The sequence below is a fragment of the Zingiber officinale genome, chromosome 4B, assembly GCF_018446385.1.
Source record: "Zingiber officinale cultivar Zhangliang chromosome 4B, Zo_v1.1, whole genome shotgun sequence".
NCBI classification, from domain to species: domain Eukaryota; kingdom Viridiplantae; phylum Streptophyta; class Magnoliopsida; order Zingiberales; family Zingiberaceae; genus Zingiber; species Zingiber officinale.
Genome location: NC_055993.1, coordinates 4,142,819 through 4,164,526, shown reverse-complemented (window position 1 = coordinate 4,164,526; position 21,708 = coordinate 4,142,819). Strand labels below are relative to the sequence as shown.

General features: G+C 37.2%; 3 protein-coding genes across 3 annotated transcripts; 2 read left to right on the top strand and 1 right to left on the bottom strand.

Annotated features, from left to right (window-relative positions):
• The first annotated feature begins 3,969 nt into the window (after positions 1-3,969).
• On the top strand, positions 3,970-5,049 carry LOC121977327. The gene is made up of 3 exons (XM_042529909.1): positions 3,970-4,368; positions 4,461-4,624; positions 4,780-5,049. The coding sequence occupies exons 1-3, from the start codon at positions 4,104-4,106 to the stop codon at positions 4,894-4,896; spliced, it is 546 nt and encodes a 181-aa protein (XP_042385843.1). The 5' UTR covers positions 3,970-4,103; the 3' UTR covers positions 4,897-5,049.
• A 6,194-nt stretch (positions 5,050-11,243) lies between these two features.
• Positions 11,244-12,707, bottom strand: LOC121974482 (LIM domain-containing protein WLIM1-like). The gene is made up of 5 exons (XM_042525568.1): positions 12,362-12,707; positions 12,105-12,201; positions 11,979-12,022; positions 11,803-11,892; positions 11,244-11,695 (listed from the first exon to the last, which is right to left on the bottom strand). Exons 1-5 carry the CDS (start codon positions 12,503-12,505, stop codon positions 11,426-11,428), a joined length of 645 nt encoding a protein of 214 aa, XP_042381502.1. The 5' UTR covers positions 12,506-12,707; the 3' UTR covers positions 11,244-11,425.
• A 3,511-nt stretch (positions 12,708-16,218) lies between these two features.
• On the top strand, positions 16,219-20,922 carry LOC121974481 (probable ethanolamine kinase). The gene is made up of 11 exons (XM_042525567.1): positions 16,219-16,484; positions 16,729-16,820; positions 17,065-17,171; positions 17,426-17,531; positions 18,232-18,354; positions 18,506-18,597; positions 19,278-19,362; positions 19,496-19,601; positions 19,691-19,757; positions 20,455-20,547; positions 20,645-20,922. Exons 1-11 carry the CDS (start codon positions 16,351-16,353, stop codon positions 20,765-20,767), a joined length of 1,128 nt encoding a protein of 375 aa, XP_042381501.1. The 5' UTR covers positions 16,219-16,350; the 3' UTR covers positions 20,768-20,922.
• The last annotated feature ends 786 nt before the right edge of the window (positions 20,923-21,708 follow it).

Here is a 21,708-nt window from a genome sequence, read left to right as displayed (position 1 = left end):
TAGTAAGGACACACACATTAAAAGTAAAATGAAAGCATAAAAAGGAAAGAGAACATGAGAGATTACTTGATTACAACCCTCGGGTTGTTAGTCCAAGAATGATTAAATCTCAACTATCTTCTCCTTCAAAAATGACACGAAGGCAGAGAAGCCTTTAATAACGGTTATGCACAAAAGCAATAAAATAGAACTAAATGGAAATGTTTTTTGTTGTTCAAGCTTTAGTCCTATTTATAGCCTTCATTTGACTCTGACTATTGTACTAATGTGACATCTCTAGTTGGCCATATCCTCTCTGGTTGCATGGATGATGCTGACGTGTCCTCAAACTTTATCCGCTTCGACAACGACTCTAGATAACTCAGCTCCCTCTGGTCGACCATATCCTCTCTAGTCACTTGGAGGATTGCTGACGTGGCCATTTTGACAACGGCTAGCTCCTAGTTGCCTAGAGTTCCTCCCGTGGCCGGTAAATGGCTAACTTTAGACTTGATCGTTTACTGACTCCTCCTGCTCCCAATCACCTAGGCATGTAGTTGTTCGGACTTTGTCTTGATCGCCTTGCACAGTCTTCCTTTCGGCTTATCGTCCTTCGGATGCACTAAGTCCTTCTGGTTCACTCCCATGCAGGCTCGTTCCATTGGAGTCCTTTTCTGTAGCTTCTTGTACATAGAATGCACAGAGTTTATTGACTCTTTTTCCGTGTCATCCTTCTCACTCACTTACATCTTTTGCCAAGGTTTGTCGTCTCGATGCTCCTTAGTCATGAGTACATGTGTGCTCTCCTAAGTTTTTGTACACTTAGACATACAAATTAATGTTGTACTTATAATCTGCTTCCAGAGATTTACGGGATATTAGCTAAATTTAAATACACTGAATTAAATTTACTTATCTATTGAAATGACCTGAGCTGATAATCTCAAGCTGTCAGCAGTTCCACAATCATAAATCATAGAAATTTATACAAACAAGAAAGGATATTTTTCTCCTTACTAACTTGATCTTCTTGAGCCCGATAATAAACATGTATGAAACATTTCCCGAAGTATGTGTCCGGATATCCCAAAGTCTCGATGGTTAACTCGAGGTCTTCCAATCAAAAAACAATGTCGATAAAGATGTGTAGGTGTGCTTTTAATTACATGGTGGGGATTGCAATTTTACATGAATTTTCCATTTTTTTACTCAATGATGAAACTTTGCTTCTTTTTTTTTTGAGGATCGAGGAATCAAATGATATTTCTGTTCCAATTTCTACCTTTTCTTCTCTCTCTAAATCAAACTTTTTCTTGCCATAATATAATGTTCAGTTCCTATTATTATTTATGATAGAGTTCGAATTCTAGATGTAAAATATAAGAAGGTGGATCCTCATCCTCCCTATCCATCGAAACAAATGAGATTGTTGTTGATGGGCTGGTTTCTATTAATTGCTAAGTGCAGATCGAGCTTCGAGTCCGATCAGCAAAGTCTAAGTGAACTGAAGGGCTGGGCAGGCAAGCAATAGATTGGCAGACCGGGTAGGTCAAGTGGGAAGTTAGCCTTACAGTGGAAGGCAGGGCGGTCTAAAGACAGAGAGGCCGAGCGGACGAGTGCGCATTGCGATCGAGTTGCAGATAGAGCACAGAGTTTGATCGGGCAGAGCAGCCGTCCGATCAGAGAGGTCGACTGAGCAATGTGATTGGGCGAGTAGAAAGGCCAATCGGGCGGATAGAGAGACCGACCGGGATAGCGGTCAAGCAAGCATGTGACCGGTCCGGTAGTGAGGCTGAGTGAAGCAGCCAAGTAGTCGGTCGAGCGACCAAAGAATTTGAAAGAATCACAGTTTCCTTGAAACAAATTCGCCCCACCTCCAGGTTGGTTGTTCTACTTGGGCAAATTTTGCCCCGACCGGTCCAACATTCAATGCGCGCAGGTTGTGCTCGCACACTAGTCAACATGGTATTTGCAAGAATTGTAGTTTCCTTGAAACAAATTCGCCTCACTTTCGGCTTGGTTGTTCCACTTGGATAAATTTTGCCCCGATCGGTCCTATATTCGACGTGCGCAGGTCGTGCTCGCATATAAATTAACATGGTTCAGTGCAATCTGGGTTCTAGGTTTGCACCCCTGTACATCTATGCGTGAGAGAGAATCTCTCCCCATGCATTTATTAATATAATCAATGTATGTGAATCAATATAAATCAACTAATATGTCTTGAAACTTTCAATGTGAAACTAAAGTCTCATTTATAATGGAAGCTCTTTCCTCTTCCGTCTCTTCTCCATTCACATCACTTATATCCAACAGTTAAAACACCATAAGAGCCGAACTTAAATTTATTTAATAACACATCAAAACATCACTAGGGTTCTAAGAGTTTGTTGTTGTAATCTCTAGCTTTTTAATTCCCAATACAATTGCTGATTTTTGTTCTCTATCTCGTTTTTTTTTCCTTCACCTTTTCTCTTCTTTCTGTAAAATCAGTTAACTGACCAATACATCATCTTCCTGAGTAACCACACCTAACAATGGATTTCTCAGACGCAAATGAAGAGGATCACATGCATCACTGAAATTAAAACAATGCAGCCGACGAGTACAACCAGTTGTCTTCTCATTTATGTTTGCGGAATCTTTCATTGTTGCTTCTTAAATAACGAGGGGAACTCATTTGATTAGCTCCGAAACAATGGCCACTCAAACCAATGAGGCCTCATTAAGCTTTCAGTTAGGTTTCTTTCATTTTTGGTGAAATTAGACTGATTTGATCTGCCAAGAGAACAACCTGTAATCAAAGTAAGTCTTCAATTCCTCTTCGGTTCATTTCTACTGGTTTTGCTGGCATCCACAGATCCAGCTCTGCCTGCACTTGAATGCAATAATGGAGCTTCCAGTGCACAAAAGGAAACACTAGTGATGCATCATGAATCATGCTTTCCTCAGTCAGACAAAACCAGAAAAGGAGGTGAGGAAAGGAAAAGACAGATAGGCATTAATGCTCTTGCAGAATATCAAGGCCGCATGGGACCCTCGCAACACAGCCATCAAGGCTTTAAACTTGTGCGATCCATTTGAGCAGAGGAAGAAGCTCAAGTTGGTTCGATAATGACACCTCCATGGAATGTGATCAGAAGGTTCGCCAAAACTTTATCTCCCCTACTATCTGTCCTCTTATGAGACAAGATTGCAATTATGAAATGACCAAGTCCTGAACATGAGAATAGAAGAGCAGATTGAGATCTGAAATGCAAACAAATTCTGAGCTACTACGAGTTTGGAAGATTGCGTGGACAATATGACACTAACACCTGACTGTAATCGACCAACAAGACAACTAAACACCTCATCTGCCTCTAGTTTGAGTATCTTAATCCTGAATTCTGGAGAACTGTGTGAGAGCTCCAGCATTGCACATGGCCCTCTTAATCACCTTTAATGGACTAACAGGAACAATGGCTTGAATTCAATTAGCTCACATAACACTCTCTGACTTTCTCTGATATCACTTCTCCTGATAGAAAAGGAAAATGCACAATGCTCAAGTTGAAGGACCACTTCATATGTACCAACATACCACCACCACTGAATCTGATAAAAATTAGATGGTGGTGGTGGTTGAGGACAGCATAACCTCATGTTTTCGACTTAAATATCTTTTTGTTTTCTTTTCAATAAGTTTGGTTGGTGGTTGTACAAAAAAAGGTTAGTTCCCCAAAGTAACTAGTATATTTCAGATACGAGTGATCCGAACTTTATCTTAGAGTATGTTTGGTCGAATAATGGAGATTAAACAAGTGAAGATTCGCTGGATGCAATAATAATCAAATCCATTGGAATTGTTGGACTAACTAATGAATGAATTCTACTTTAGGTAATGGACTGCAATCACTCATTCCGAGCCAGGATAAGTGCAACCAGGGGCCTGAAAAAGGTGGTCTTTTGGCTCATCATCCACTATATATATCTCGTAATTGAGTTAAGGAGACAGTACAGGAACCATAATACAGTTATCCCACAGTGATTTTGAATCTTACCTCTCTTTCTTTCCATTATAGAAGGTCAACCGCAGCTCAGCTGATTCCATCCCTGTGCAACTAGCTGAGAAGGAAAGAGGGATGGGGAATTGCCAGGCATCCGAGGCAGCCACAGTGTTGATTCAGCACCCGGAAGGGAAGGTGGAGAGGCTCTACTGGCCGACAACGGCAGCCGATGTGATGAAGAGCAACCCGGGCTACTACGTGGCACTTGTCACGCTCTATGTCTCGGAGAAGGAGGACGGCGGCGGCGGCGGCAGCGCAGTCCGGTTCACCCGAGCACGGCTTCTGAAGGCCAAGGACATGCTCCTGCTCGGCCAAGTTTATCGGTTGATCACCTCCGAAGGTTGTGGAATTTTCTGCTTGTAGAATTTACATGGAAACTTGTGATCTTGGGTTGTTCATGAGCTAATGGTGAGATTTTTGATGCTTGGACAGAGGTTACAAACGCTATAAAGCAAAGGAAGTATGAGAAGCTCAAGAAAAGCCAGGCTGAGTTAATCAGAAAGCAGCAACAAGAGGAGAAACTCAGAACAAATGACAAGTTTATTGAGGCAGCTCGAGAGGAACAACAGCAACAGGATTCAGAGAACGCACTTCTGGTACTTATTTCTGTTCTTTTCTGTCAAAAATTGGGTTCTTGTATTGAATTGTTACAGATGGACTTGATTCTTGGCCTAAAGTAGATATGAAGGAATCAGCAATTTGGGTGTTTCCTAACAGCTCTTTGTGCACATGAAATGGTTTGATTGTTCAGGTGGCAAGGCAGGACAGGGATAGGCAAAAGAGCAGCACACAAACGGCGGCGGCGAGAAGCCGGCATTGGCGACCGTCACTGCAGAGCATCTCAGAGACTTGTGGTGTTCTACAGTAGAAAGGCAGCTCTTGACAGAATTTAGAGATAAAATGTTATAGCCAGAGACTGCTCAGAGAGTACTTGTAAAAGTTGTGAGACTCTTGAATTCACAGTCATGGTGTAATAATTGACAAAGTTCAGATATTAAACAAAAAACTACATATATCATCATGATCCAGATTTTTTTCTCCATAATTGGGCAATACCACAGGTTGAGGATGATCTGCATCTTGTTTGTACAGATGATACGATTTGATGCTCCAGCAGGTTTAATATCTCAGCGAATCTGAAATCTGAATTTTCAATGTGCTAAACTCCTCATGGCTCCATCACAACCTTTCTTAGAAGTGAAGAACCAGAAAAAGATTGTAGATCATGTGATTATTTTAATGGAAGCAAATCTGAAGACATGGAATCCGCGAGTTCGATATGGATTTGAGGATCAAATCATGAACCACTTGACAAGTGCCAATTGGTTTTCCTGGTGTAAGCTTCACAAAAGTGCTGAGATCAATGCAAGTTTTTGTGATATGATCTGTACACAAACTGTATGCCTATATTCAGTAATTAAAATATTCTGTTAGGTATAATTATTCAAATTAGATGAGTTTATTTGTAAGTTGAACACGTGAATATGATCCGAACCTTTTAAAGTGATCTAACTTATGTCTAGTAAATTTCGGGTAATTGGATGCGGATCTCATATATGTAAAACCTATAGTCCTGCATCTATTATCATCTATTCGTTGATAATAGATGTTCAGTATATATGGACTTATAGTCCCACATCAATTATTATCGATGGACTGATAATAAATGTTCACTATATATAGGGTTGGTCCCCAAGGGCTTAGGTAAGAATCTTGACATAGTTTCTTGTTCCCCATTGACAAGAAGCTCCCTAAGTCCCTTGGAAGATCTTCCTTTCCGCTGCATCTTCTTCCACAGAGATCAAACCACTATTCAATCAGGTTCCTTGTCTATTATGTTTATGTATTTAATTTCTTATGTCATGTTCTCGATGAAACTAGATCTGCTTGTTCTTGTATTTTCTATATGTGAATTCTTTATAGTTTTTAGAATCCATATGACTTAGGTTTTTACGAGAATCATCAATTGGTATCAGAGCCAAGTTTCTGTTTCATCATTTTCATTGACAATAAAGTTTAAATTATTCATAGATTTATTATTTGTATGCTAGATCAAGTTTTCCTAGTTAATATAAATTTTTAATCATCGAAAATTATATAAAAGAAAACTAGGATAGACTTATTTTTCGAATTTTTCATGTTTCTGAGAAGAATACGAAGAACGCCGAAAAAAACCCGTCACTGTTTAGTCTAATTTTAGATAAAATTATGATAGTTCAATCAATTACTTTGGTCGATCAATTAATTGTCAATTCTAAAATTTTAAACAGAAATAAATAAAATTTAAATAATTAACAGCCTTAAACTCGTCACTATGTTAATTTTTTAAAATCGATTAAGTTTATATTTTTAATCGATTGAGATTGATGTTTTAATCGATTAAATTCCTTATAATCGATTAAAGAAATAGTAAGGTGGCGTTTGATTTATGGGTTTGGGAATGAGGGAATGGATTCATTCCCAAACCTTATGTTTGGTTAATGGGAATGGAATCAAGATTTTGGAATGAAACCCAAAAACTTATGTATGGATGAAACTCACCCCCTCCCTTGGGTTTTGATGGAATAGGAATGTGAATTAAGGGGGCGTTTGGTTCTCTCCTAGGAATCGAAATGGGAATGAGTATCATAATATTATGGAATGGGAATGGGTATGAGCTTGAGTATCATTCTTAAAAATGATGTTTGGTTAGTTAAATATTTTCAATCGGAATGAACCTAATTTCCTTTTTCACCCTTACAGGAAAATAAGAGAAAAAATTAGATGGGAGAGAAAGTTGAATGTGAGAGAAACATATGATGAGAGAAAATGATGAGAGAGAAAGTATGTTGGGAAAAAATGAAGAGAGAGAAAGTATGATGAGAGAAAATGAAAAGAGAGTGCATGATAGGAGAGATTGAGACGAGAAAATGTATGATGAGAGAGAAAGTGTGCTTAGAGAGAAAGAGTGATGGAAAAAATGAAAAAAGAGAAAGTACTATAAGAGAAAATGAAAGAGTGAGGAGAGAGAAAGTACGATGAGAGATAAGTGAGTTGAGAGAGAAAGAGTGATCGGAAAAAATGAAGAGAGAAAAAGTGTGATGAGAGAAAATGAGAGATTAAGGAGAGAGAACGTATGCTGAGAGAGAAAGAGTGATGGAAAAAATGAAGAGAGAGAAAGTATTATGAGAAAAAATGAAAAAATGAGGAGAGAGAAAGTGGATTGAGAGAGAAAGAGTGATGGGAAAAAATGAAGAGAGAAAATGTGATGAGAGAAAATGAGATACTGGGGAGAGAGAAAGTATGATGAGAGAGAAAGTGTGCTGAAAGAGAAAGTGTGATTAGAGAAAATAAAGAGAGAGTGTGTGATGAGAGAGAATGAAGAGAGAGAAAGTGTGATGAGAGAAAATGACGAGAGAGAGTATGCTAAAAGAGAAATTACGATGAGAGAGAAAGTATGATGAAAAACTAAGGAGAAAGTGTAATGGGAGAGAAAGTGTGATGGAAGAGATTGAAGAGAGAGAAAATGAGGAGAGAGTGTGTATGATGAGAGAGAATATAGAGAGAAAATGGTAGAGAATATGTGATGAGAGAGAATGAGGAGAGAAAAAGTATGTTGAGAGAGAAAGTGTGATGATAAAATAAGGAGAGATAAAATATGATGAGAGAGAATAAAGAGAGAGTGTGAAATTAAAAAAAATGAACAAATATACTAAGGGTATTTTTGTCTAAAACTTAATTCACATTCCTATATTCCATCAAAACCCAAGGGAGGGGGTGGGTTTCATCCACACCCAAGTTTTTGGGTTTAATTCCAAAATCTTGATTCCATTTCCATCAACCAAACACAAAGTTTGGGAATGAATCTATTCCCTCATTCCCAAACCCATAAACCAAACGCCACCTAAGTTTTAGACAAAAATACTCTTAATATATTTGTTCAATTTTTTTTTAATTTCACACACTCTTTCCTTGTTTTCTCTCATCATATTTTCTCTCTCCTTATTTTATCATCACGCTTTCTCTCTCAACATACTTTCTCTCTCCTCATTCTCTCTCATCACACATTTTCTACCATTTTTTCTCTATATTCTCTCTCATCATACACTCTCTCTTCTTATTTTCTCTCTCTTCATTCTCTTCCATCATACTTTCTCTCCCATTACACACTTTCTCTTTATTTTTTTATCATACTTTCTCTCTCATTGAACTTTTCCTCTCATCGTACTTTCTCTCTCCTCAATCTCTCTTAGCATACTCTCTCTCCTCATTTTCTCATCGTACTTTTTCTCTCATCACACTCTCTCTCTTTATTTTCTCTAATCACACTTTCTCTCTCAGCACACTTTCTCTCTCTTTATTTTTCTCAGCCCACTTTCTCTCTCATCATACTTTCTCTCTCCTCACTTTTTTTATTTTCTCTCATAATACTTTCTCTCTCTTTATTTTTTTCCATCACTCTTTCTCTCTCAGCATACTTTCTCTCTCATCGTATTTTCTCTCTCCTCACTCTTTCATTTTCTCTCATAATGCGTTCTCTCTCTTCATTTTTTCCCATCACTTTTTTCTCTCAGTACACTTTCTCTCTCATCATACTTTTTCTCTTTTCAATCTCTCCTATCATGCACTCTCTCTTTATTTTTTCTCATCATTCTTTCTCTCTCTTCATTTTTCCCAACATATTTTCTCTCTCATCATTTTCTCTCATCATATGTTTCTCTCACATTCAACTTTCTCTCCCATCTAATTTTTTCTCTTATTTTCCTGTAAGGGTAAAAAAGAAAATTTAGATTCATTCCGATTGAAAATATTTAACTAATCAAACATCATTTTTAAGAATGATACCCAAGCTCATACTCATTCCCATTCCATAATACTATGATACTCATTCTCATTCCGATTCCTATGAGAGAACCAAACGGCCCCTAATTGTTTTATGCGAATTAATTGTGCATGTTTCTGTTTCAGGTTTAAAAAAATTATATTAAATATTTTTTTAATACATAAATAATTAAGAAATTAAATAATATTATTTAATTATAGAACTTAAAAGAAAATTTTAATTTCTTAAAAGAGGGTTCTATATATGGTCATGTAGTTATATATAGTAGACTTTTAAATCGACTGTGATAATTGATTGGATAAAACCAATCGACTCTCATATAGTATCAATCGATTGATAAGTCTAATTTAGGCTTGTTAATGCTGATTAAATAATTTCTGTTCGAATGAAGTTCCTAGAATTTTTCTTGAGTCTACACAACGTGCTACTAAGTTGAATTATTATGTCGGCCTAAAGGAAGTCATCATAGGTAGGTTTAGTACATTTTGTGTTGGTAGACATATATATATGCTAAAAGTAATCGACCCAAAGGAATGTTATTTTTATGCCAGATATATGCATAAGGTAGCTTACAACTATAGAACAAAATATTATTTTGTTCAAATCATGCACAAAATATGTCGGCCCAAAGGAAGACATATTATGTGGTCGATTAAGATTGTTATGAGTTATGAACCAAAATATAACTCATAAAGTATCATATTATGCGCACAATGAGTTGACCCAAAGGAAGACACATTGTGTGGTCAATTAAAGTTTGAGTTATATTAGAGAGTATCACTAAAAAATAATGTGTCGGTCCAAAAGAAAGCACATTATGTTGTACTTGATATCTCATAAAGAGGCTCATTCATATGTATTTAAAATTTTATTTTATTTGCATAATTTTATATTACTTATATGTTCTTGGCTTTAGTAAAATCGTGAGCTTAAATAAATTTCTTTCTTTAATTTCAGTGCAATCTGTAACTGTCAACATTAATAACATCCCAACACTAACTGTTCGAATTTTGCTGAATGAAAAGAATACGTGACCGTAGTCTTAGGCTGCATGAACTTAGACTATGCATTAAGGAATGATCATCCCGCACCTCTGACCAGTGCTAGCACTATAGAGCAGAGGGCTGAATTTCAGCTGTGGGAGAAATCAAATCGTATGTGTTTGAGTATCATGAAGCTTTCCATACTGACACCAATAAAGGACTCAATAACCGAGGGAGAAGATGCTAGGAGTTTCTTGGTTTATTTGTGGGTTTACCAATTATCCCTATTAGGTGGGTTTATTTGTAAGTTGCACACGTGAATACGATCCGAACCCTTTAAAGTGATCTAACTTATGTCTAGTGGGTTTCGGGTAATTGGATGTGGATCTCATATGTGTAGAATCTATAGTCCTGCATCTATTATCATCTATTTGTTGATAATATATGTTCAGTATATATGGACTTATAGTCCCACATATATTATTATCGATGGACTGATAATAGATGTTCACTATATATAGGGTTGGTCTCCAAACTCTTAGGTAAGAATCTTGACATAGTTTCTTGTTCTCCATTGACAAGAAGCTTTACGACGCCGTCATCCCCTAAATCCTTTGGAAGACCTTCCTTTCCGCTGCATCTTCTTCCACAGAGATCAAACTGATGACGCTAAGAGCACCCACATCAGCTACCCTATCCAAAGATTTTACCTTAAATTTTGGATTGGATAGTTAAAAAATCTTTGCATCAGCTACCCTATCCATTCCCTAAATTTAGATTTGATGAATAGTGATTCTCTAAATTTAAGAAATGAAATCACTACTCTAAAAATAAAATAATATTTCTTTTTAATCTCTCTCCTTCCACTCCATCTCTCTCCTTCCACTCATTCCATAAATATAATAATAAAAAAATAGAAGAAAGAGAAGAAAATAATAAAAAATTAAGGATGATAGAAAATTTTAGGATAGTTGATGTAGTGATAGTGAAAAGTGATTATCTAAATTTAATAAAGTAAGCCATTTACCCTAAATTTTAGATATAGTAATAGGAAAATTGATGTAGATGCTCTAAAGATAAGGATATGACTTTTCAATCAGATTCCTTATTTATTATATTTATGTATTTAGTTTCTATGTCATGTTTTTGATAAAACTATATCTTCTTGTTCTTGTATTTTCTATATGTGAATTCTTTATTTTTTAAATCCATTCGGCTTAGGATTTACTAGAATTATCACATTAAACAACAGTTTTACTAAAGAAATTGAAATTCAGGCCAGAAACTCCTTGATTGCATCTGCCCACTTTAGTTGTTCAATCCAATAGCTTGTTTGTTTCCTCTATTTAGTTTCGAGTTGGTTCGAGCTATAACCTCTTTGGATCTTTGATCTGATATCTCATCACAAGATTACACTGAAAGATCTTTATATGAGCCAAGGTCAATCCAATTGATCTGTATATGAAAAATTGTTGAGCCAAACTGTTCACTCATCAAACACTTCAACTAGAAACTCTCAAGAACACAAAAACAGAATTTTAGTAAAACTTCAGAAACCAGAAGGACGCAAACATTCTCTTTGTTAACATCAACTAGACACATGACATCTGATTCTCTTTGCTAACATCAACTTGAACAGCTTCAGCCCCTAATTTATCAGCAGACACCACCTTAATCTCTTCAGGCTTTTCTTCCACCTTGCTGAAACTGCTGAAGTTGCCTTTGGTCATGAACAGCTGGGCATGGTGGTGCTTGCAGTAAAGCCTTCCCTCATGTGCCACGAAGTTAGCTGGGCTGATGGTGCAACCTCCATGGCTACACCTGAAGCAGGGCCTGTGGTATGAGTTCCCATTAACAGCCACCTGAAAAGGCAATGAATGATATCCAAGTTCCGTCGACAATTTCTCATGCATTGTGTTTGAAACATCCAGAGGTAATTGAGAAAAAGAATGAGAAGCACCACTTTTACCTTCTCGATAGGGTACACTGTCTTCTTGCACTCTGAACATTTGTCTTGAGTTCCTAGAAATATACTTGCGTATCTGCTATTAGCACCAACCTATGTCACATGAAGAAACACAACGCTAATAAAGAAGACACGTTATGAATTCAAGTGATTGATAAGCTTCTTCTATGTCAACGCACCATTTGGCCATTAGATCTGTCTGTCTTTGTAGGTTTTGGAGAACCTGCAACAATGGAGATTAACATCAGGATACAAACATGATGTTCTATGGAACAAACTAAACTAAACCTAGACAATATATATACCTTCGAAACTTTTATCCAATCTTCCAGTCATCTTGAAAAGTTGATCATAGTGAGGATTGCAGTAGAGAGCTCCATCGATGGAGCTGTAATTGCTGAACTGGATTAAGAATGGCACAAGTTTCTTTTAGTCTGTATTTAGATGACATACGAAAACAGAGAGGAAACAGAATGGAGGACGAAACAAACAGAGTAAGAAGAAACCCTTTATCAAACTTCTGAAGTAGAGCTCAATCGAAGTAGATGAGGAAATCAGAAACCTTGAGGGTGCCGTTGCAGTGGTGGCAGCGGAAGCAGGCCCGGTGGTAGATTCTGCCGTCGGCGGCGAGCTGGTCCACCAAGTAGACCGTCTTCTGGCAGGCCTGGCACTTCTGCTTCGTCCCCCCGAACGCCATCGACGCCATGAGAGCAGAGGCGATCAAAGAGAGAGGCGGTGAACTATCTTGTCAGAAAAATTCGCCTTTTTTTGAATGGAAATGGTAGTCCAGCTCAGAGGAGACTGGTAAACAAAGAAGAAGTAGCGTAGTTGGTGGCAGAATTAGTTGATGATCGCTGGAGAAGGGCGGAATAAAAGGCTGGATTGGATAGTTTTATTGGCCTTATTCTACGCGTCTCGATCTCATGCCACGCTGAGCTTGCCGATCCGTTCGCTGAGATCGTCGCTGGCAAAATTTTGTTTGTTTCGTGCGTTCTTTCGGCCTGACTTTAGGCGAACGGCGCCGCCGTGGGCCATGCGGTGTCTCGTCGTTCTCGAACCTTCTCTTCGTTTCATAATTAGGACAGTAAAGTAAACGAGAGTCGTTCGTTGGACCATATTCAAGTAAAGTAATTTATTATAGTCAAATTGAATCTAAAAATGAATAGTTAAAATGATGATTGAAGTGTGGCCTATGAACTCTCAATTCAAATTTAACGGTTTGAAACTCTCATATTTTAAAACTTGATTATTAAATTTGATAATATAAATTTATTTATTTTAAAATTTATTTACTTATTTAATATTTTAATAAAAAAATTATTAATTAGAGTAAAAGTGATATCTTACTCCCAAACAGTTTAATATCATCCATCAGATGATAAAATATAGATAATTAAATCATCGGATATTTTGTCCTAGCGAATAAATCCTTTGGATGAGGGAGATAAAACACTCAACAAGATACTTTATACCCGTTAAAATTTACTCCAAGATTTTTTAGAGTAATCACTCATAGATGTACTAATTGTGTCAACATGTGAAAGCTAAAAAAAATTAATGAACATAATTCACAAAATTTATTCACAAACATTATTTTTTTTTTAGTAATTTAGATATTTAACTCTTCGAACTGATTAATTCTATAGATAACAAATTTGATCCCATAAAATTTTTTAATAAATTATCAAGATAAATCCAGAAACATATAAACAATCAGGATAAATCCAAAAATATAGATAATAGGAAAATCCAACAGCTAAACATCTCAAATTTGTAGTTGAGAATTAAACCCTCAATATTTAAGAGACTACGTAAATATTCTATTACTAGGAGACTATATAAATATTCTATCACTGCACCTTAGTCCAAGAATTTTATAAATAAACATAATTTATGAATATTATTCATGAATTTTAACTAAGCTTCTTCGTTCAATCCACGTTGCTATAAAACACTAAAGATATATTTTGGGTGAAAATTAAAAAATAATCCTTTTTATTAGATTTTTTAAAAGTCAAAGTATAAATTAAAAAGTGCCATTTTTATTTATTATTAAAACACCGTTTTATTTTTATTTTAAATTTAATTTATTCTTTTATTATTATACTACAATTATATAGTGATTATTATTTACAATTATTATAATATAATATTAATTAATAATGATTAGGGATGATGTATTTATATTACAATATTTATGATTTATAATTATTATTGTTCCTGTCGGGAAGATGAGAAGACGGACCTATCGGAATGACGTGTCTGGAAGGTTGACCATATCCCCATGATCCGGCTGATGAACTGTCTCCTGTGTTGACCAAGTCGTTTGATATCTTCTGGTCAACAACACCTGCAACAGTGATCGGGTTGGCCCGATCCCTGATACTTGAATACTCGAGGTGGGTCCCGCGAACATATAAGCATCCACATAATAACAGGACAATAAATGCACCAATAAGAAGTACGAGAGCGTACCCTGGGCCCGGGGGGCTCCCTCGGATGGATGGACGAGCTGGTTGCGGTGCTGATCGGGTTGTCGTGGTCGTGAGGAGCAGATAGACATCCACCAGATGAATAACTGGCTCCTGTAGCTCGAAGTCGGACACGATATGGATCCGCGGGGCGACGCACGATCCGACTACAGCCTCGGCTCGTAGGTTGAAGCGCTACAACGACACGAAGGCCGAACACTCCATCAGCTCGCAGGCCGGGATACAATAACGACACGAAGGTCGAATACACTCTCGCCTCACAGGCCGGCATATAGACATAGTACGATACCTGAGCCCTCGGACGACGGTTGCTCGGAGGGTGGCGACGGCTGCCAGGAGGTGTCGGCGGCTGCCGCAGTGGCTGCCAGAGGTGACGACGCTGGACGCCGGAGGCACTGGACGCGGGAGGCGTTGGCTGCCAAAGGCGGCTGTGGCAATGGTCGCCCGAGACGACGGCGCTGGTTGCCGAAGACGACTGCTATAGGAGGCGGCTGTGACAACTGCGGGAGATGACGATGGTGCCCCTCAACGGCGTCGGCGCCGGAGAAAGGAGGAGGAAGCGGCGGTGCCGCATATCTAGTAAGGAAGGAGGAGGTGACACGTCACCTGCTCTAGCCGATCGTGGCCCGGATCGGGGACGAGGAGAAGGGCGAGAAGAGCAGAGAGGCGATGGCGCCGGCGGGCAACATGAGATGAGGAGGGAGGAAACCCTTTTCGCGTTGGTGGTGGCTCAAGGGAACAAACCCAGTCTCCTTCCTCCTGATGACGGAGGCGGAGTGAAGAGGAGGTAGAGGAGAGGAGGAGGGCAACACCAGCAGCTTTGTCCGACACCGACGAAGGGTGTGAGAGGGAGAAGGCGGCGGAAAAAACCTGAAGGCGCCCCCTTTAGCGCTGTGCTACAGTGCCCCTTCTTAACCCCCTGACCGTACTCCTCCCTAATGACTAAAATGCCCCTCCCTCATCCCCTAATTACTCCCATGCTCCTCACTATATCCGGATCAATTATAATATAGTATTAATCAGAAATATTTCAATAGGAAGGGTGTCTTGTATTGAGACTAGATTGTCCACAGGATTATGATATCGAGATAAGATATTCAGGTTGTCATCCAGACATTCAAATTTTTCCTTCAAATGGAAGGCGTAATAAAAAAAAGTTGGACTTCTAAGTTAGCCGCCGCGTGTATTTCCCGATTTATCCTAGTAATAGATGAGAAACTTCTGTGGGACTAAACTGGTCACCCCAGATATAATTAATTAAGTTAGCTGAGATTATCATTTCTTTTTAGACTAGATCCATTCACTTTTTATGGATCAGGGATGATCCATAATATAATTGTGATCAGATTATGGTCACAATTCGATCATAATTAATTAGGATTTCTCTCTGGGTTTACCTTTCCACCCACGTTATATTATGATTGTATCATAGTCGTAATTTGATTATAACTGGTTGAAATCTTTCTCTAGGTTCACCTTTCTACCTATATTATGTTATGGTCGGATCACGGTGATAATTTTATCGTAATTAGTTAGGATCTCTTCTTGGCTTGAATTCATTTTTTCGCCTACATTATAATTTAGATTGAGATAGGTAGTCAGAGACCGGTCCTCTTAGTACTAGCTTCATCAATATAGAAAATAAATAAATATAAATAAATAAGCGTTAGACGTATGTTATAAAATAAACTTCATACCATCAATTTCTTAGGATCGACCGTTAATTATTATATCAAATATCATACGTCTATTATTTAGAGTACCTTTAATAGGATTAAAATTTAGCTTTCTACTTGTTACTTGTCACTTGTTGCAAGGGTGAGTGTTCAAATGATAGAGAAAGAAGTTGGAGTTTTTCGTAAAGTTCCAGGATTCTCTTGATTTCCAACGACCCAGCCGGTCTGGCTCGTTATGGTGCGATTGGACCTCCTAATTAAGACCATCACTTTCTTCTGCGTCTGGCTCTCCGCGTTTCTCCTCTCTCGACTCCCGGCGAAATCGAAGGGCCGATCCATAGATCGAGCTACGGGCTGTGCGCGCCAGAGGCGGAGGAGAAGAGATGGGAGAGGAGGTCAAGGTCTCCGACGCGCTCATTGGTGTGGGACAAGGAAGCGAAGCTGTCGTAGCGATCCCTTGCTCCTCTATCCAGATCGACATTTCGCTACCTCTCGACCGGATGAAGCCTCGCATCGTGTGAGCACTCGGCGTTATCTTTTTGTGGTCTCTTTGCTCGATTTCAGTTTCAAGCTATTTATTTTTTTAAAAAAAATTGTTTACTTGATAATTCTTGTTACCGTGCGTGAATAGAGTGTCGCGTGAGACTTTTCTTAAGATTTTGCTAATATAGTTCTTTATTGCTTCGTTTTTTAATGATCTTGTGAAAATAACAAGCAAGTTTTCTTCTAATGGTTAAGTAACATTTTGTGCTTTTTTTTAGAAATCTATGCAAGGATTTGTTTGCGAAGTGGTCATCTGTTGATGAATCTTGTTTCACAATCGAGACTGTTTCCGGCGGCATCACAAATCTTTGTAAGCTCTTCTGGTTTAACTACGTACATTTCTTCTTATGTTCCTTGTATGCATTGTTTCGCTTCAACTGTTTTATCGAGTGTGTTGCAGTGTGTTGATTGTGAATTAGGTAGAGATTTGAGTGTTTGCAACCTTGTATAAGATCCTATGAGCTTTCACTGGTCTGAAAGTTCTCAAGTCCTTACAATGTTTGCCCATTTACACATTCCAGCATTTAACTGTTTACATCTTCCAATTCATGCAGTGTTGAAGGTCTCTATAAGAGAAAATAGTGGGAACATAAATCTTCTGACTGTTCGGTTGTATGGCCCGGATACAGATTTAGTGATTGATCGCAAACGGGAATTGCAGGTTCGGTTCAAAAACTTGGATTGAAGCAAAGCCAAGTGTAATTGTAAACCAATAACCACTTAAAGAAATAGATAAATAAGTTTTAATCAGCTTATTCTATAACACAAAAAAAATCTCACTATTCATTTAATGATTTAACTCATCATTATGTTATATTTTGAACATAATTCAAGAACACTTTTGTGTGTTCTCATCTTAAGTCATGCAAATAATTTTTTGGAGCATTTACTTACCTTAGCTATTGGTAACTTTAGGCACTACCACATCTCTCAGCTGCAGGATTTGGTGCAAAATTGCTAGGAATATTTGGGAATGGCATGGTTCAATCCTTTCTTGATGCCCGAACACTTTCACCGTCAGGTTAGTATATCATTTAATTCCTCATGTAATGATAGTCTAACAATACAAAATTTAGGCCTTTTGATTTAACTCAACAATTGGTGCTTTAATTCTACTGTCAAACTTTATGACCATTATTTTAAAATTACCACATCTTGTTGATCATATTTGAGAACTTTTCAACTTACTTTCCATCTATAAAGTGTAGGGAGTTAAGTACACTTCATAGATGCTTGTCTTGTCAGTTAAGTACACGTCAAATGCTTAAGGGAGTTAGACTGCTTAAACTATTATGTATGTTACACACTTATCACTATACAACACTCTTGAATCATCCCTATCAATGGAAATTAAAGAAATTGCTGAAGTTTACTAAATAATCTCATCCCTCTTATTTCCCCCTTCCATAGTTTTTGTTTTTTCTTTTTCCATGAAATGTAATGGTTTAGTAAATTTTACGGGTTAAATCCAAGAAAAATACTTTCAAGGGAAAATTGACAAACTATTCATTTCCTTGTCTCTTTTAGTTTTCCAAACAATACTTTGGTATCAATGATTTGTTGTTGTACACATTAGCGGTTCATGCTTTGCATCATATGGGACTTGAATGCTGTACATGAGTACGATTACTTTAATGCATTCATATTTTTGTTCTAAAGAAGTCTTCTAATATTTGTAATTTTCTAGCAACCTGTTTTTGAACTTTGTCAATTGCTTCCAGACATGAGCATCACTGAAATAGCTTCTGAGATAGCTAGGCAACTCCACAAGTTTCATAAGGTGGCAGTACCAGGTTCTACAGAACCACAATTGTGGAATGATCTATTCAGGTTTCTAGATAAAGGTTACTGGTTATTATGTCACGTTTTTTTTTTTTTGTGTGTGTGTTGATAAAAACTGATTGTCATTTTTCTAGAACTTCTATTAACTTATTTCTGCTGAAGAATCTTGTTGATTTCCCTTTTTTCCATCCTGACAAAGAGCATCTGTTGCAGCTGCAGCATTAAAATTTGATGACAGTGGGAAGCAAGCTAGGTATGAATCAATCCCATTCCAAGAAATCCGAGCTGAAATTAGTAAGCTCAAGGTACTATTTGACAAAAATTGTTGTCTTGCTGATTATTTTAGGATTAATTTTTTATCACGAGTTTTTGAGGTTTCAACAAACCTATCACTCATTTTCATTTTTAACAAGTTAATCACATACTTTTAATTTTTTTAACTAGTTAGCACAATTCCTACATAAAATATTGTTGTACTTAATTTTATACTTTTTTTTAAGAATATTACTTGATGCCATAAACTGATTCACATTTTCAGATATTATTTGTGCAAAGGAATAAAACTAAGTAGAATTTGATATAATTTCAGTTTTAGTTGATAAAGTTAATAATAAATGACATATTTGAAATTATAGGATCTGGTGAGGTGTAAAAATGGCATATGATACCATGTGAAAATGATACTCTAAAGAATCAATACAAAATTTAGTTGTGATTTTCTAACTGTAGTAGATTTGTGACAAAATCTAAACTATGTAATGGATTTGTTAGAAATGAGAGTCTAATAGAGCTTCCAAAGTTTGTGATAGATTTAGTAATTAATTTTGTTGTTATTGTGATATAATATTGAACAAAGAGTTTGATTATGTACCTGCAGCCTCTCTGTAACATTTATGATATTGGCTAACATAACTCACAATCTTTCTTCTTGATATCGACTTACATAACTCATAATATCTTGCTTCTTCACGAAACATGCTAACAGGATCTCACTGCCCTTCTAAATGCACCTGTCGTGTTTGCGCACAACGATTTGCTTTCTGGGAATCTGATGATAAATGACAAAGAAGGTGAATATTGCGTAACTATTTTCTCATTTTCATTCACCTGCTTTGATGTTCTAAATTATGCATTTATATTTTCTATGGGAGCCTCATACATGATACATGTACATTTTTGGTGTCGAATGTTCCACACTTTCAGGGAGACTCTACTTCATTGACTTTGAGTATGGGTCATACAGCTATAGAGGCTATGATATTGCGAACCACTTCAATGAGTATGCAGGCTTTGACTGTGATTTCAGCTTGTAGGTTGCTTGCCTTTGTATTCAGTTGTGTTTTCTTTTACCTCTTTGCTGAGATTATCCTGATAGAATATTATGTTAATTTATAACAGGTACCCAGATAAGGAGGCACAGTACGATTTCTTCAGGAGTTACCTACAACCACAAAAACCACATAAGGTAGGTAGAATTTGCTAGAATTGGCAACATACTCGTTGAAAGATAATTTCTATTATTTCTATTAGTGGATATGTTCTTGAAAAATAGTGTCAAGCATGCCTCATTTATTTGGAAACTGTGCAATAAATGACTAGAAGCTTTGACATTTCAATTTTTTTTTACCATATATTATCATGTATTTCTGCATGTTTTCCTTGTCTGGCATGGTGGTCATCTCTGCTTCTGAAATCTGAAATAGGTTTGTAGGCTGTGTTTCTTTACCTTTTTTTGTTGGTCGTAAAATTATTGGTGAGTTTTATTGATTTATAGAATTTCTTCATTAGATTTTGAAGACAAAGATTTAGCAATAACACCCTTGTTCAATTTTCTTTTTCACATTAAATTGTTTATTTTTGCTCTGTATTTCTTACTGGTGAAAAACATTGAAGAAAAAGAACTGAAAATCCAAGCCAGTAACGGGATAACATTGCATTCAAAGTTGTCGCAGAGTTTGCTTAATCACTATCATAGACAGTAAACTAATCTAATATCTTTAATTCAGAATAACTCTACTTATGAATAAGGATCCAGGCGTATCATGATTGCTTTCAGTTTGGATGAGAACTAGACTATCTTTGCTTTGAGCAGCTGAGTCTGACTGAATTGCTTAACTTTTTCTATATGACTATTTGCGCTTACAAATATGTTTTGCTTGCAGGTGCCTGATCATGATCTCGAAGCCCTCTTTGTCGAAACAAATACATTCAGGCTTGCATCCCACATTTACTGGGCTCTGTGGGCTATCATACAGGTACAAACTTTCCAATGCAACAAAACCAAAAAAATTCCTTTGGTCATGATCTATATGAGAGAGCCCTGACTTTATTCCTAAATTTTCAATGTGACAGGCGAAGGTATCCTCAATTGATTTTGATTACCTCTCATACTTCTTTCTTCGCTATAATGAATATAAGAAACAGAGGGAAGCATGCTTCTCCATTGCACAGGATTACCTCTCTAGGTTGAAGTGATCAAATTTTAGAAGGCATTTCCCACAAGGTTGTGCAACAATTCTTTCTCCCTTTACTATAATTTAGTTCTCACGATCATATTCCTTTTACTGCCGGTTTGTACCGATATGTATTTGTAAAACAAAAAGATTAAAGCTTGAGAAACTTGAAAACAATGTCAGAGGTTTAATTATTAGAGAAAATTTTGATGGTGAGTAGAGTGAATGGGGAGCACGAACCAGAGTAGGCATTCTGGATTTCCTGAAACTTCTTTTTGCTTCTTTCTTGCTATGGGTGCTCCCATGTAACTGAATAGTAAAATCCAGAAAACAAGACGAGTAAAAAGCTTTTAGTTTTCTCCTAAAACAAACCGTGTCAGTTTCGATAAGGTTTTATCATCTTTTTCCTGGGAGACGAGAAGAGATTTGAATCCGCAAACGCACCATGACAAGCTTCTTGTACGCCTTCCTGACTTCGGCTTCGGAACACTCCCTACGGAGCCCCCGAAGCCTTGTAGAAATCTCCACTTTTCTCCTCACCCCAACATACCAGGCCACGGTTACCCTGCACTCCGATGAGATCCAACGGCGAGTGCATCATGCCTCACATTTCTACGTGGGGGCAGTTCGTCATATAGCACAAAATGAGACATAGTGTTGCTTCGAAATAGATGAAGGTCGTTCATTAAAAAATTTTCTTATCTTTTTCTAAAATCAAAGTCACAGTGGGAATCATAGAGAGAAAAAATACCGAAGACTATAATTTATTTATTTTTTACTTAGTTCAACAACTACCACTTCAAATCTTGCAATATTTCATCATTTTATAATGGACAATTGAGGTAAATGTCTCTCTTATATATTAGTCACTATTTCAAAGGTTAGTAGCCGTCTGTGATTTATCTTCTCCGTGTTGATCCTATGACAGATTGACGGGAGCGCTGGGGGTGAACGTATTCACCT